General features: G+C 40.2%; 1 protein-coding gene across 3 annotated transcripts in view; it reads left to right on the top strand.

Moving 5' to 3' along the window:
- Positions 1–4,242, top strand: part of mib2.L (MIB E3 ubiquitin protein ligase 2 L homeolog) — a 63,863-nt gene extending 59,621 nt beyond the window's left edge. For 2 of the 3 annotated variants that reach the window (XM_018224227.2, XM_018224229.2), the window contains 3 exons: positions 151–332; positions 1,434–1,499; positions 2,256–4,242. In XM_018224227.2, coding sequence (XP_018079716.1) covers positions 151–332; positions 1,434–1,499; positions 2,256–2,497 — 490 coding nt within the window. In that variant the 3' untranslated portion in view covers positions 2,498–4,242. 3 annotated transcript variants of the gene reach the window in all.
- The last annotated feature ends 12,302 nt before the right edge of the window (positions 4,243–16,544 follow it).

Below are 16,544 nucleotides of genomic sequence, written 5' to 3'. Positions count from 1 at the left end.
GGATTAAACCAAACAAGAAAGTCAATGACCCAGCTATAGAGGGTTCCCTTTTGTCTACTTAAAGAAAGTGACAGTGTTCTAGCATTGATGCTTACTATCGCCACCTTCTGTTATAAAATGAATAATCCTTCTGAACTCTGTTTTTTTTAGAGAACAAGTGGAGTCAGACTCACCAGCCATCAGCTGCAGCCTCCGCAGAGTGCACACTACACCCAATACCATGACCAACCTTAGCCCCTCTAGTGCCACCAGTCCTGGAGAGTGTTTAGTATGCTCTGAGCTGGCAGTACTAATCAGTTTCTTCCCTTGCCAGCATAGCATAGTATGTGAAGGTAAGAGAAACGTCCAGGCATCATCAATGCAAGTGGTTGTACAGTCATGACTTAAATAATCACTGTGGTTTGACTGGTGACATGTTCTTGTTAAATCTTTTGCCAAAATATTGTTTTACAACTTATTTGTAATGATAAGAGGGGTCATTTACAACCCCAGGTTCCTTTAATGCTCATTTAACAACACCCCAGTGTTGTTGCTCTCTTCATGGAGCACTGGAATAAATGCGTCACTCCACACAGAGAGCAGCATCTGCAGGCGCAGCTCACCACCTATGTGCAGGAGGTAAGTACAGGGCCTGACACGCAAACAACGCACACATTTGGAGTGGGAGGGAAGTATGCCTAATGCCACACCCAACCTGCCATTTAAGAATTGAGCACAGCCTAACACAGGCCACACTGGATCCTAGACTCAGTCCACAGGTCTCTGCACTCATAGATGGAGCATCGCAGCCTGCTTCTATTTGCACAATATTGTACGCAATGGGCAAAGTGCAAAAAATTGGCACAATTATCACACTGCATGGGGGTATTGTAGAGGCCCCTATTGACAGCAAACAAAAGAAGCAGCAGACATCAGGTTGCTGCTTACGTTGCCCTGTGTTATTGCACAGCATCTGAAGAGCTCCTTATATGTTTAGCTCTTTATTTTAGGGCTATTGCAACCTAGAGGGTATTAGATCCTGCAGATGGCACTGCTGCATTATTTAGAATAAGATGTTTTGTTCTCAGAGCACCATCAATGGGATGTAAATCAAATCAAACATCAGATTGCCACTGTGGTATACTAGATCTGCTGAAATATTTGCAACCTTTATTGCAGTTTTAGCCATTGTGGCCTCATTCCCAACTATTTCCTTCAATGCACATACAGTTGAAGAGTCTGTTCTGCACAGAAAAACATTTGCCAACTTGATCTGTTTTTATCAAAAACATGAAACATAAATATTTAAGTATGTTGTCTTCAGTCCTTCACTAGAACACATCGTACATGTTGGGCTTGGTCATCCTTTTAATAAACTGCCTCCATACAGCAGGTTTAATAGCAGCATTGTTTCAATCCACATATCCTTTAACTCTTTGTTGTTTCACCCACAGAATGTTCCAGACGAATGAAGAAATGCATCAAATGTCAAGTGTCTATATCAAAAAAGCTAAGGCAAGGTGGGTAATTACTAGTCAGGCATTTTGTTCTATAAGAGCTGATCTGTCCTACTTTTTAGTGGGCTGATTATCCGCTGTTCCACATGTTCACTGCCCAGTTTGAATAATGTCCTATCGATAACTTGGGGCTTTCTTACAGCTGGGGAACAGAGTTTCCACTTCATGACACTCACTCATATACAAACATATTCACACTCCTGTACTTACATTACCTCTTGCACGTTGTCTCATATTTACATGTGCCAGACTGTATTCCTTCCCACCATAGAGCCCCTTCAATTTAATCAATGAGGGTTCTGTTTGCTAGAATGAATATCAAGGAGTTTGTTTCCTCCTGGGGCAAACTATCTAATCAGTTAACCTTAATCATAGCGGAACGGATCACAACCATTTCAGCAGCTTATGTTGCTTTGGGCCAGTGCCATGTGCAGCAGAGGGAGTTCTTTGGCACTGGAAATATATGGAGTATAATGGTAGAAATTTTTATTTCTCTTTATTCTCTTCTCCTGTTACTAATAATCATTTATTTGTAATAATGTATCCCAGGTTCTACTCATTTTCAGTTGAAATGTGTTCATGCCTTATTTATCTGCAGACAGAAGTGAAAAGTATTCAATTAGGGGGCACTTCTGTCTATGGTCTGGCTACACTCACTGCACCTCCCGTTGCATAAATAATGCGCAAAATCGATAGTTTTAAGAAGTGGCACAGACCAACACACAATGAAAATAGTATTCCTTTTCTTCCCGACTCTAGACAGCACTGAAGTTGAATGCAGCCCCAGCTTAGAATTATCAGACCAAAAGAAAATAATGGAGGAGCTCCAGAATCGATACCGCCAAATGGAGGAAAGGATCACATGTCCTATTTGTATCGATAATCACATCAAGCTGGTGTTCCAGTGTGGACATGGGTCTTGTACTGAATGCAGCGCTTCCATCACTGCCTGTCCCATATGCAGGCAGGTTATCAAAGAGAGGATACAGATATTTGTCTAAGTAGGAAAGTAAGTGCCGAGACATAACTTTGGATTCAGTAGACACAAGCAACATGTCTATGCCAAGCATGGCTGTGTATACCCTTTTCTTCATGGCAAGACTTTCCGAATGGGAATAAAAGGGATGCTTATGAAAAATGTGGCTGCTGTTTTTGTCTGATACTGTACAAACAAAGTTGTATTATCTGCAGTGGAAGGGCTAATCAATACTAATGCAGTCTTCCTGAAGGAGTTGAATTTCAAGAGGGCCAATTAAGCTCCATTAATCATCTTGTTACTAAAATGAGGATTTCATCTCTGCCCAATCCCAACCTAACATTTCATTTGCTGATTCTTCTCTTATTTGTGTTTCTGCAATACAACCTGATCCACTGCCTTCCAAATGTCCCTTTCATACAGGTTCATCAGGTCACATGAAATAGAGCAATACATAGAGTACGTCACATTGAACTTACAGGACTGCCGTGTTTTATAGTTTAACTAATGACACGGTAGCGCAAGAGCAAGAAGATTTATTCATATTCGGTTTAAGATCTTGGGTTGACCTATAAAACTTGCCGTGGTTCTTGTTTAAAGGGGCACTAATGCATTTTGTTAAAGTGTTCATAAATTCACTGAAATGTATAGCTATTTATATCTATATACCTAAATTATTCATATATTATAGAACGTGTATACTCTTACTATTCATTTTTTGAAAAAATTTTTGTTTTAGAGAAGGCAAAATATAGGAAATGATCAGTGACATTTTACAGATGTTTGTGGGGGGCCATTCCCCTCCATTTTCTTCTGTCCTCTCTGGCCAATCGCTTCAGAGAGTGTTTCAAAGTGACCAATTGTGAGCAAGATGAGAAATGTGCTATTCTGCTCTACTTCATCCAGTTGACAGAGAAGGGAAAGAGGAAACATGGTTAGAAGTATTTTCATGGCAACTGATTTTTCCAGTTTTACAATTTAAAAAAATCACTCGGAAACTATAGTGTTGTAGAGATTACTTATAACATATTTATTTGAATGCATTAGTGCCCCTTTAAGAAGCAAGATTGTGGGAATGACAGCTCTTTCTTACCAAGGTCTCCACCCAGGGACGCCCATTTATCAAAAGTCGAATTTCGAATTCATGTGATTTTTTTTAATTCGAATATACTGACAATTCAACTGGGAGGTTATTTAAGAAAAAATTTGAATGTCTAATATTTGATTTCATGGTTGCGACCCGAAAATTCTAATCGTATTCGATTTGTATTTAATTCGTACGAACTGAGTTTTTCTCCGGGAAAAAAAACTCGAATGGCAGGAAGGCTATTAACATCTCCAAATGGCTCAACGGACCTCTGCCATTGCTTGTAAATGAACTCGACAGGTTTTAGGTGGCGAATATTCAAATCAGGACTGTTCATGATTGAGGTGGGATAAATCTCGCATTCGAATTTATATTCAAATAAGGGAATTCAAGTTTGGATGTGTGAATTTTGACACTTGAAAATTAGAAATCGAATTTGATATTGGACCCTTGATAAATCTGCCCATTAGTGTTGGTGCGGGTATGTAGAGAGAATGTAGCACTTCTGCAGTCCCAACAGCATCTTGTGTAGCACCTCGGGCCGCAGCTGGTTTACAGAGATGCGCCATCTTGAACTGGTGGTGGATAGAGTTGCCTAGCAAATCCATCTTTGCTTATTTTACTCTGTGTATAAAGTGTGAAATGTGTATAGTGCCGAAATAAAAGCAGTCTGATTAATATTATGTTGTAGCGTTGGTGGGCTGTTTGATTTACCCCAAATCACTCCAATCTAAAAGGATTATGAGGCCAAATGTGATCAAGCCTTAACAGACTGTATGTCTTTTGTACACAGAACAGCTCAGACTTTGAGAATCACCTTTGTCAGGCAGAAGTCAGAATGCAAGAATAGGAAATATAATACAGAAAGATAAAGATGCTTATTCATTATATATATATATATATATATATATACACACACAGTACATCCACTGGTAGCGGAGCAAGGGGTTTATTTGTGTAACACTAATTCTAGAAGGGGCTCCACACAGTGGTGTAACTACATGCAGATGTAACATGGCCCACTGCAAATTTATTTTAGGGCCCCAAACACATGGAGAGGTCAGTAGAGTATATGTTACTGGGCCCCACAGCAAATTAATTTTAGGGCCCCCAACGTATCCAGAGATTGTCCTGTTTTACCAATATATGTTAAAATTGCTCATTAATGAAATTGCTTATTAATTAAGGCCTCATGGGGCCCCCTATACCTCCTGGGCCCCACTGCAGCCGAAGGTCTAGTTACTCCTCTGTGTCCACAGAATATTATACTACCCCGTTGGGTATTTATTTATGTATATATACTTCTAGATTTATTTCTATTTTGTGATTTTGAATTTGTTTGGTGTTCGTAAACCCTCTAGTTTGGCAATTAATGTGCAGTTTGCTAAGTTACCAGGCAGTGTTTCCAAAAGCAGACTTGCAGAAAATTGAAAGATAATCGATAAGAAAAAAATTCACAAATTTCTTGAGATAGTTACTTTCTTCTGATATTAACATATGTATTAAAACAAAATATTACACATAAAGGCACGACAAATATACACACTCAATTGACAGGGAAAAATGTTTATCCTATGTACCTTTGTGTAACCAAATCACTTTTTGAAAAAACTGATTTTGAATGTTAAGGGAATGGGATAGTATTGGTATGAGATGAATTGTAGTCAACCAAAGGGCAGTCAGACAACCAATAGTTTGAGGCCCACGTACAGCAAGAATTGCTATAGCCAGGTCTTCACTCCTTCATAAAGATTAACTGGGCTCTCACAGATAAAAAAAACCTTAGGAGACCCTGGGGCGCTCAGCCAATTAGGCAAGTTGAGAAACTCGCCTCAGACGGCACCGCCCCCCTGGTTGCCGATGAATTTCTGTTTTTTCAACCCGGAAATTCGGCTCTTCTAGTGCAGAGAGCGCAATTGCGACGTGGACGCCTCTGGCGCTGAAAAAGTGAGTGTCGTAGGAAGGGGGGGCAGCGGCAAAACGAAGGCCGTCTTGGGCTGCAAAATGGCCAGGATCTCCCCTTGAGGAGACCCATGTGCTTTTCAGCTGCAAAGCCACACATATTCAGACTCCTATTAGCTGGTGTGCCATGCAAAATCCAAAAGATTGTCAGCACGAGCATTTCATAGCGAACTTTCACTAATGTTCACTCCAGCCTAGTGAAATGTTGTCTTTTCTTATGTTTTCAAGCCTGTGCACATTCAGAACTGAGACAGAAGCCCATGCAAAGTCATAAAGATTTACATTAGCTGGGGTCCATGCACAAAGGGGTTATTGAAACAATTCCATGGACAGTCAAGAGTGAAGCTAGCTGGAGGCCCATGCACACCCACGCAATCACAAGATCTAAGTATAACCAATAAGGATATACATCAAAATGTTTAACTTTTTCAAACTAGCATCAACATGGAAACAAACATTTTGAATAACACCACCATGTGGTAATATCCGCCAACCAACACAGATGGGCTGCCTGCCATGCTGGATAGCTTCTGCAGCCGTGGAAAAGAGTAGGTGACCATTAACAAGTAACTGTTTCCCAGTACTGTGCCCATGGCGAACAAGTCAAAGCTTGTTTCCTTATGGTCCTGCCAGTCAGAACACCATTCCCAAAATCTAGTCCCATATATGTATTTTTATAGGTGGCACAAGAGTGGATAGATCCAAAATCTTCTAGGTAGGTTTTAGAAAAGGGCCTTTAATTATGCAGCACTCAACTATTGTTCAACTAACTCCAGATCCAGGTCAGATATAGATTGTTGTATGTTCAAAGGTGGAATTCTTCTAGATTTGCTTTCCCTGACTACATTCTGCAACTTAGCCCTACAATTTGGGGTTTACGGCATAAAAGCAGTATATTGGTTCATCGTCGAGCATTTGACTAACAGCTGTTCACATGAGTCACACATTGATCTGGCCGCAAGCTCATAATTCCTGGTAATCATGCTGCAAGCCATTGCGAAAGATTCTTTCATCAAAGAAGTCTCACCAGAACATTGCCAAGAGCAGAGAATGGAATTGGACATTGCTCATCTCTAGGCTCCTGCTGATGCCACCGACACATTATCTGTCAGCCATTCCTGAAGAGTGACGTTATCTTGCCAGCATTTGGCACTTGTAGAAATAAAAAACCCGTCACCATTGAAGCCTTTGGCCCATGTCACCTTCTATGTTCGAGTGGGTTATATAGCTTGCCTGTACAACCCACTGTACAAGTAGCAACTCTGACACCTGTTTCTAGGAGTTGTATGACACATTGGATAATCCTATCACAGTAACTACACAGAATCAACATCTCTGTGAATTTCAGATGTCACCTCTCTGAAGAGTTACAATGTGCCATTGTGATTGGATTAGTGGAAGAGTTTATATGCCGAGAACTTCCCACACCAGTCAGTTGAACTGAAGAAGCTGCTCGGATGAGTAGTGAAACATCTTCAATGATTACTCAGCAAGTCCATGTTAAGAACAGTCACCCTGGTGGTCTAGTGGGCCAACGGGGATGTCTGCCACACCTCCGGCAGGGCCGCCCACTGCGTCTCCGGCGGGGACGGCCGCCGTGTGGTACTTGTTCTGCCTAATGCCGGTAACTATAGGGTACGTGCGGCATGCACTTAAACCAGGTTTTACGCACCTTGCGCGTGACGTCATCATACCAGGTGCCTTGAAATTCAGATATTTTTTTTAAAAAAAATCCAAAACCTTGATAATGACCGTGCCCCTTTGCCAGTCCAGAACTCTTGCTTGGCTCCTCTCTTATTAAGACCTAGTGGCATCCGATTAGTGGAGGGCACCTCCCGAAGTGAAAGGCGGCTGCTACAGGCAGAAGCAGAGCCGAGACCAGGGAGCCTGGCACTTGTTCTGGATTTAGGGCCGATCAGTTCAGTTGTTTTAGAATTACTTATATTATATAATTCCTGCCTGAGTCTCTCCCTGTTCACTCATAGCTCTGGGCTTAGATTACAGGAGGGAGGGGGGAGAGAGGAGCAAACTGAGCATGCTCAAGCCCTAGCCCTGGAGGTTTAAGCTGAAGGCAGGAAGTCTGATACAGGAGCCCATGCGTAGACAATAGAAGGAAAGAAATGTTGTGTTTCTTTTGACAGAAGACTCTGAGCAACACTACTTTGAGGGTTTACTGGTGTATTTACAGTATATAAACCTTTCTGATAAAGCTTATTTAATTTTAGCCTTTCCTTCTCCTTTAAGGAATGAAGATCCAAATTACAAAAAGACCCATTAACCGGAAAACCCCAGGTCCCAAGCATTCTGGATAATGGGTCCCATACATGTATTTTTATTCTTTTCTTCAAGTCCATTTTTAGTATGTAGCAGGGGGATATTCGGAGATCATTTCCAACTGGTTCCCTTTTTCAGTGCCACCTTCCCTAGCAACCCAGATAACCAGGAGACACTATTAATAGAATGATCAGTAATAAAATATATGACAAAATTTGCTTAGCTGTTGCTGGGTGTCATTGTTAAACTATATCATTCAGTTCTTTGTGAAGGGGCCATGCTCACTGCTGACTTCCAGGACAAGTGCCCTTTAAAGTCTACCTTAAAAATGAGTCCTTTACCTATACCCCTTGAGTTACTGTCTCAGAACATATTATGTAATAATAGGCACTAAGTTTGCCCAGGAGCAGTTACCCATAGCAACCAATCAGGAGGTAGGATTTACTGGTCTTCTGTTTAATGCAAACCTCGCCTTGGCTTGCTGATTTACTATGTTTGGCCAAAACATTTCTATTCTATACTTTTCAGCCTGGAATCTATTTCCTGAAATGAACAACTTGAGGAATGAACTGCTCAGAATGTTGCCATAAGTTTATATATTCCCACAAGTAGACTGTCAGTATCTGTTGTGTTCATTCCGTAGTGCTGAGATTTAGTGGGAAACGTATCTGTGCCTGTGCGAGACACGGGAGCTTTTAGTTGCACATTAGATCTTGTCATTTACACAGAAATACCACAGCCAAATTCAATGGAGGTCCAGGGTGCACCCAGCGGTTGCTGCTTTGGTTTGGGGCGGCTGATCTGTAGGTCGGAGTTCACTGGTAAAGCTTGGGACCCATCTTGTCTTGTCATATAGATATTAAATGGGACATAGAGGTCCAGTATTTTTTATTTTGAATACAATTCACGTCAAAGCTGTGTTCAGTTAGCTTTGCAATTAAAATACAATCCAGGCATCAGGTGTGGGGTGCAAGAATTAGTGCACAGAGGTGCAATCGAGCCCTGTATGTGCCACTGAGCAGATGTAAAGAACATGAGTCCCTTTGCCAAAGATGGACTTGTTAGAGTACCAGTGGCCCAATCCTAGTGAAGTCCAGCCAAGAACAATTCCCTTCAGTTCTTTCTTATTTCCACCATAGGTCAATATAACACCTATCACACCATCTACCTCTAATGATTGTGAGGAGCAATCCCATTATTGCACATTGTGACCTCCCACATTGAACATTTCATTAAACCCTGTAATATTTTGCATTGTGTTGCAGGTATTCTGGGATGGAAGTGCAGCTGTAGAAAGAAACAAAGCAAAAGTTCTTTTTCATATCTGATCTTCTGCAGGTCTCGCCTAAATACAGGTATGGAACCTGTTATCCAGAATGCTTGGGACCTGGGGTTACCTTACGTCTACTAAAAAAAAACATTATATAGACCATTATATAAACAATAGGCTTGTTTTGCCTTCAATAAGGATTAGGTATATTTTTGTTTGGATCAAGTACAAAATACTGTTTCATTATGAAAGAAAAAGAAAATATTTTTTTAAAAATTTAAATTATTCAATTAAAATGGAGTCTATGGGAGAATTTTCTGGGTAATGGGTTTCCAGATAACAGATCCTATACCAGTATATCCACATATATCAGTAATGTCATTCAGTAGCACCAGTTCTCACCACCCCTATTATATTTATAACTACAGCAAATGAAAGAGTTTCTAACCAAATGCAGCGATAGGGAAAAAATAACTGCCTTAAAGAGATAATGACACCTTTTTTACATCTATCATAATATGGGCTTTGCATGCTACAATGTAAAATACAATATAAAAGCACAATGCTTTTACGTTACCTGTCTCATGCCCCATGTTCCTGTATGAGGGGGCTGTCATATTTGTGCAGCAGGAGTCCGTTAGTATTAGAAACTTTAATTGGCAGGCTGAGGTGGGACAGTCAGGTTGGCAAAACAGTCAGGTTTAGGAACCTCAACTAACAATTACTTACAAAAACAAACCTCTCAGCAAACATGACCTATAGGTAACTTTTAATGTACATTCATATTTTAAAAAGTCGTTTTTTTTAGTGTCAGTATCACTTTAAATGGACATGTTTTACTTCTGCAAGAGGAGACGTATGACGTAACACAAATTAGAAAAAAATAACACTATATATATTTGTTGGCGTATGTTTTAAAATGGCTGGTCACGGTGACACCTGGAAAATGTGTCTGACCTTGAGAAGAACGTTCTGGCACCAGCTGTCCTGTGACTCTGACATCATGACTGACAGCGAGTGGAGCCAGGGAGCGGCGATGATGTCACAGCAACACATGTCACTACTAAAATTACTCATTTACCTCAACATTTCCCCCAAAACAGAACACCCACTGGAGGTCTCCTGACCATGAAAGGACTTACTAAAAAGGTAGTTTGTACAATAACAAACAGAAATGAGCGAATGGAAATGGACTTGGAATAATTCACTGACCAAGTTCTTTGATGGTCGCCTCTCTTTCTCTGGTGTAATGGCCTGTAGAGAAAATGCTGTATTTGCCTTTATTCTGGAGTGTTTATGTTAGAAATTCCATATTCTCTGCCAGCTGGAAAGTCTCCTGTTTATTGAGAATTTTTCCCTAAAATTAGAGCACTGTTCCATGAAATCTTTCTAGGCCCTTAAGCGAAGGTTGACAGACAGGTACAGTTTTCCTCTAGTGAAAGAGGGTCTGGTAGAGGGATATTAAATATGTCCTTCCAGCTGCCTCACACTACAGCTACTGGCCTCCCACAATAACCGGACTCTGTGGCTGATTTCTGATGGCCAAAGGGACTTGTCGTTATTACGGATGGGTGAATTTTTTCTCCTTGTTTCGCCGCAAAAATGACGCCCATAGACTTGTATGGCGGCGTGCGTCAAAAAATATTTTTTAAAACGCCCATAGTCTTTGATGGACGTTGGCGACATTTCGGCGGCGGCAAATTTTTGTCTAAACGGGTCAAATTTGCCCATCCCTAGTAGTTATACAATAGCTGAATGGTCAGAAAAGTGTTAGTCTGGAATTAGGCACAGATACTGCTTTTTAAAGGGGTGTTTAACCTTTACGTTCACTTTTAATATGGTCAATTGGCCTTTATTTTAAATTTTTTTGTAGTTTTTGAATTATTTGCCTTCTTTTCCACCTTTTAAATGGGTGTAACTGACCCCATCTAAAAAAAACAAATGCTCTGTAAGGCTACAAATATATTGTTATTGCTACCTTTATTCTATTCAAGTCTCTCCTATTCATATTCCAGTCTCTTATTCAATTCAATGCATGGTAGCTAGGGTAATTTGGGCACTAGCGACCAGATTGCTGAAAATGCCAACTGGAGAGCTGCTGAATAAAACGCTAAAAAAACTCCAATTCAAAAACTTTCCCACAACATAGGCATGAATGAGATGGCAATAGTCTGAACCAAGAACATTTAAAGCATAAAGCAAGTATAAACCTGTGGAATCACTGAACACAATGGAGACGTGGCCCAGGTGCTCCAGCCCCAGGCCCTCAGCTCAGGAGAGCGGACAATTCTTATATAAAGCATAAATGTTGGTGCAGGGCACACTGGTAAACTCACGTATTGATCAGACCAAAGGTAGTAGATAAAAAAATTGAAAGCTTTATTTACATAGTCATCTCTCACCTGACATGTTTCGTGTCACTGGGACACTTAATCATAGGCTTCAAGGAGATCATCATCAAGCAGATGGCATACAAAGTAATGTGATGGTATATTACCCCATTAAGTAAACACAAGGTTATTTCATCCACCTCACCTCTATGCTTTCTACATGTACACATGGTGGCATTGTGCTCTATACAAAGCTGCCAAGTCCCCAAAGAAGATTGTTCTCTCAAATACTTGCAGTGGCCAGATGGGTTATAGCCCGAAACTGGGTGGCCCCTAACCTATCTATCTCTACTACAATTACACCAAAGACTTAATTATATTCAAAATATGCACAGCTAGACTTGGAGGACAATTTGGATGCACATTCGGAAATATGGGCCTTTTGGGACACATATAAAATTACTACAGACGCTCCATCGGACAGAAAGTATGCCAAATGAAATGATCAATGACTTGCTTAAAGAATTTGAATATGGTACTAGTAATTTACTGAACGTGAATTAACACTTTTATGGGGAAAATGTCTAATTGCTACAATATATCCTAGGAATGCTATTCAAGCCGGTTATTTTAATTTGATTTTAATTTTTTTTTTCTGTTTTTGCTTGTTTTTTGTTTTTATTCTTTGAAAAATTGCAAAAAAGTATAAATAAAGAGATTTATAAAAAGCTCAAGAGTTATAAGGAATCATTTCGGCGGAGCTCACCAGTCTGTATGATGTTGTATTGTGTGTCTTCCAGGCAGCTACACTTGCGAGACTTCTGTAACTGTACCTCACACATGTGATTCCTTGACTATAACCTTCACCGAGTCCCTAAACTTCACCGAGATCACCGAGCTTTTAATTCTGAGGAAGTACCGGTTCATAAAGTTCCGAAACGCATAATCTTGTATTGCACAGATACTGCCTCAATACTGCCTGAATAAAGCCACACTTTGAAGTACTCTGTGTTGTCCATGAAGTTTCTGGGCTAGGACAACATCAGAGGTTTAAGAGGTTCAAGAAATCGCAAATAATAAAAAATGAAAACCAATTGCAAGTTGTCTCAGAATATCACTCTATTCTTGGATTCTGAGATGTAAAATTGTGTGTGCTTCAATGCTATTCACACCTTAGCACAAGGATCCCCAACCAGTGGCTTGTGTTGAACATGTTTCTCACCGACCCCTTGGATTTTGCTCCCTGTAGTCTCAAAGTAGGTGATACATTTTGAATTCCTGACTTGGAGGCAAGTTTTCGTTATAAAAAATAAAGGTTGGGGGCCCCTGCCTTAGCATCACCCAGCAAGTGTCAATGTACCAGGTCAGTCCAGATATGTTAACTCATCTGCATTTTTTTGGAAATCACCCTAATTTCTTTTTTTTTTAAAGGTAAATTTTATTATTAAAATGTATTTCAATCATTTTAAATAATTGAATAAAATAATCAAAAACATGACATAAAGCTTTGTACAATTTAAGGTACCAGGTCATAGACAAGTAAAGTGATAACATTTGCATGGGGATATAGGTGACAACATGTACATTTAGGGGCATATTTATCAAGGTTCAAATTGAAAAAACGTCAAAATTCGAATTCAAAAATACCAAACGAAATTAAGTGTTTTCTTGTTGAATAGGTCCGTTTTTGATCGAATAGGTCGGTATTCGGCCAAATTCAAATCGTTCGACTATTCCCTAGTCGAAGTACACAAAAATAGCTCGAAATTTGAATGTTTTTTCCATTCGAAAATTCACCTCGACCCTTGGTAAATCTGCCCCTAACAGTATTATGGCACAGAGAAATCTGAGATATATACAGTACAATCAGAACAATAATTTCGAACCAGGAGTTGCATATTTTATGGAACTTATTGTTATTGTTCCTCTGGCTTCTGCGGTCAGTTTTATGTCATTTAAGCCACTGTTACTGTCAGGAATTTGCACTGAATCTGTACTTAAACACACAGTATGAAAAATGTGTGCTGCAACTTGTATGATATTTACCAAAGAGTCATTTAAATTCACAATGACTTGCAATGAATGCAACTTGCAACGCACACAATTTAATTTAAACCACACATAATAATCGAAACCCCTTGACTGTGCTCTGGACAAGATCTGCCTTATTCAATCATTCCATTGGACTGAGTGGTCAGAGGAACAGTATCCTAGGGAAATGAAGGGGAGTGTAATACAGGGAATTTTGTGGAAGTACTGTTTCCCATTGCCCTGTATCACTAAAGGAATGCAGATTTTTTTTTTGCAGCCATCAATCAAAACCCTGTAAGCCTGGGAACCAGCCGTAAACATATGCTTTGGCATCCAGTCCTTGTATTACACACTAAAGTTTACATTTAACTCTTTTTTGTCCTACACAGATGTTACCTAGTTAACAAGGTGAAAAAAACAAGTATATTGTCCCTAATTACATACATTCTCTTATTACTAATCCAGGGGAACCACATGGTATCCCTGTACCCATAGGGAAGTTCCTAAGGTCATTAAAGTGAATGGAGTCTAACAACTTGGAAAAGGATTAATTCATACTCTTCTACGTAAAAATGGCGCCCGTACACTATCTCTAGTCCCACCAATGATGGCCGTACTCCATTCTAAAATGATACATTTAGCTCTAAAAGAGATTATGAATTTACATGAAACCATTGTTGCCCAGTTTACCCTGGGCATTTACTGGGCACCATTGGGTTTTATAGCCAGTCTTTATGTGATCTTCCTTTATTATTAACTTAGGAGCTGTGTTTCCTCTTCTTGCAGACTGCAGAAATAAAGCTTTTATTGAATAATGTCTAGTCATAGTAGATGAGTGGAACACAATACCTTTCAATGTATTACTGGTCTCCAACAGTAAAGGCTTTAAAGGAGCTGAGCTTCCTTCCTTAAAAATGGACAAAGGCCAGTGGAAAATCTATTCTTGGACTTAAGCAACTCATAGGAAACACAGAATTGGGAGAAAAATGAATAGAGCTACAGAGCAAATGCATAACATATTCTCTTCTTAGGCCATCATTAAAGCCTGATACATCTGTATGTATATAACTGTCTGTTATTTTCTTATAAAAAAAAAAAATACATATACAGACGAATACATTTGAGCTGCTGAAAAGTGATTCGCAGCTTCCCTGTGGTGACAGGAGGCTACAGATATGGCTCATATTGTCCACATGGTGTTAATAATAAGCTGCCTTTATTGTGGCTCAGGTATCTTTGATCTGCTGGCAGTTGCATTGCATAAACCTGAACTGGCTGCTAAGGTCACTGCTTTAATAACAAGAACATTTGGCCTTATTCACCCTTTTTCTCTTCAAACTAAATGTTTAGTGACTGAATAAAAAGTTCCACTCAGCATACTTGGTGCTGCTTTGCCCAGTAACATAAGGACTCTGCTCTCTCTCTCTCTCCAAGTCCTAATTCAGGATGAAAAAGCCAGTGTATTCTTTCCAAGAACTCAGCAATGAGCAAAGGGGTTTGTTTTGGGACTTTCCTCCTGTACTTCATTTGTTTGTATTGCACTATGTGCCATTTCTAACAGGGGGAGACTTACAAACTGGAATAATTGGACGATATCCATCCTTTGCATGAATATATCCAGAATCAATTAAATGTCACTTCTTCTTGAACATGGACAATTTAAAGCTTTCTTGGCCAGACCAAAATTACATGTAGACTCCAGACCAAGGCTGCAGCTTACTGGCCTATGTATGGAGCCAAAAGAATAATGTTCCTTTAAAATACATCAGGGTTTGGTGGCAGGTTGCCCATAGGGCTTTGGCCATTTTGAGCTGCTGAGGCAGTCCTTTCCCAGTGTTTGGAGCCAAAGATCAGCCCAATTTGAACAACCGGCTGGTCAAATAACACAAAGAGATGTTTGTTTGGTGACACTGTGCATCTGTTTACATAAATAAAAAGTAAAAAGTGACAATATTTATTTATGTTTCAGACTCATTGCCGGTATGAAAACATGATTAATGAGTTCCATATACACTTTTATGGCAATCAAGTGCCAAAGCGAAAAAAAGCTAAAGGCAAAAAATGTGTCTGTGCAAGTAATCAGAGGACTATGTCAAATAATGGGAGGATCCAATGGAAACAACCAAAATATTTCTCACACCTTATTGTAAACCTTTGTCCATTTCTCCCTCCCCTGCCAGTACGGCTCCTTTTGGAAAATTCCACAACGTGACTGTGGAGCAGCTACATTAGGATCTACAGTGTTTCTCAGCATGGGAAGCTTTCGGGGACAACCCCTTCTTCAGATGCAATTGGGACACTTTGTGCCAATAGAACATTTTGATAATTAGATATTGATGCAATTGGTGTTAAAGGGTTAATGAACTAGAGGGTTAATCACAAGATGTGAAGGGTATTTAAGGAGGAAGGGGTTGTCCCCGAAAGCTTGTGCCACTTTTCTGCTGCAATAAATGCTTTAAAGGCAAGAGCCGAAACTTCCTAAAGAAGTTGTTCCAGTTGGATTGGCAGCCGCCTGGGATTGGATGCACCCTGTAAAAAGTGATGTGTTGAAGAACAAAGTAATTAGCACCCCCTGGCTACTAGGGGCGGCAAAAATGCAGCTTCTGGTGATTTAACAGCCAAATTTTCAGTAGCCAAACCAGAAATTCATCTCTTCTAGCCAGTGTCGACTGGCTCACTGGGAGACCAGGAAAACTCCCGGTGGGCCAAAGTGTCAGTGGGCCCTCATGCTGCTAAACTTTTGGCCTATTTCATGGTCTTTCCCTATTATATGAGAACAAAGAGGCTAAATAGATGGAATAATAGATTACAGTATGTAAAGAAAACAAAAGAATATTAGTACTGAGAGTGGGCCCCTGGTTTAAGGTTTTATGGTGGGCCCCTGGTCAAAGGTTTTTGGGTGGGCCCCTGGTGTCCCAGTCCGACACTGCTTCTAGCACAGAGAGCTCAGCTAGCATTCTGGACCCCCTCTAGTGGCGTTGTGGGGGGCAGCAGCAGCAAGCTGTCTCAGGCAGAGGGGCCAGGATCACCCCCGCTCAGCCCTCAAGTGGTACGTCTATATACATGTCCATGGATGCAGGGATTATTTTCAGCTGCTTGTGTAAGCACACTTACATGC

Source organism: Xenopus laevis, chromosome 7L (assembly GCF_017654675.1).
Source record: "Xenopus laevis strain J_2021 chromosome 7L, Xenopus_laevis_v10.1, whole genome shotgun sequence".
NCBI classification, from domain to species: Eukaryota; Metazoa; Chordata; class Amphibia; order Anura; family Pipidae; genus Xenopus; species Xenopus laevis.
The sequence above is the reverse complement of the archived record's forward strand: the minus strand, read 5'-3'. Positions and strand labels throughout refer to the sequence as shown.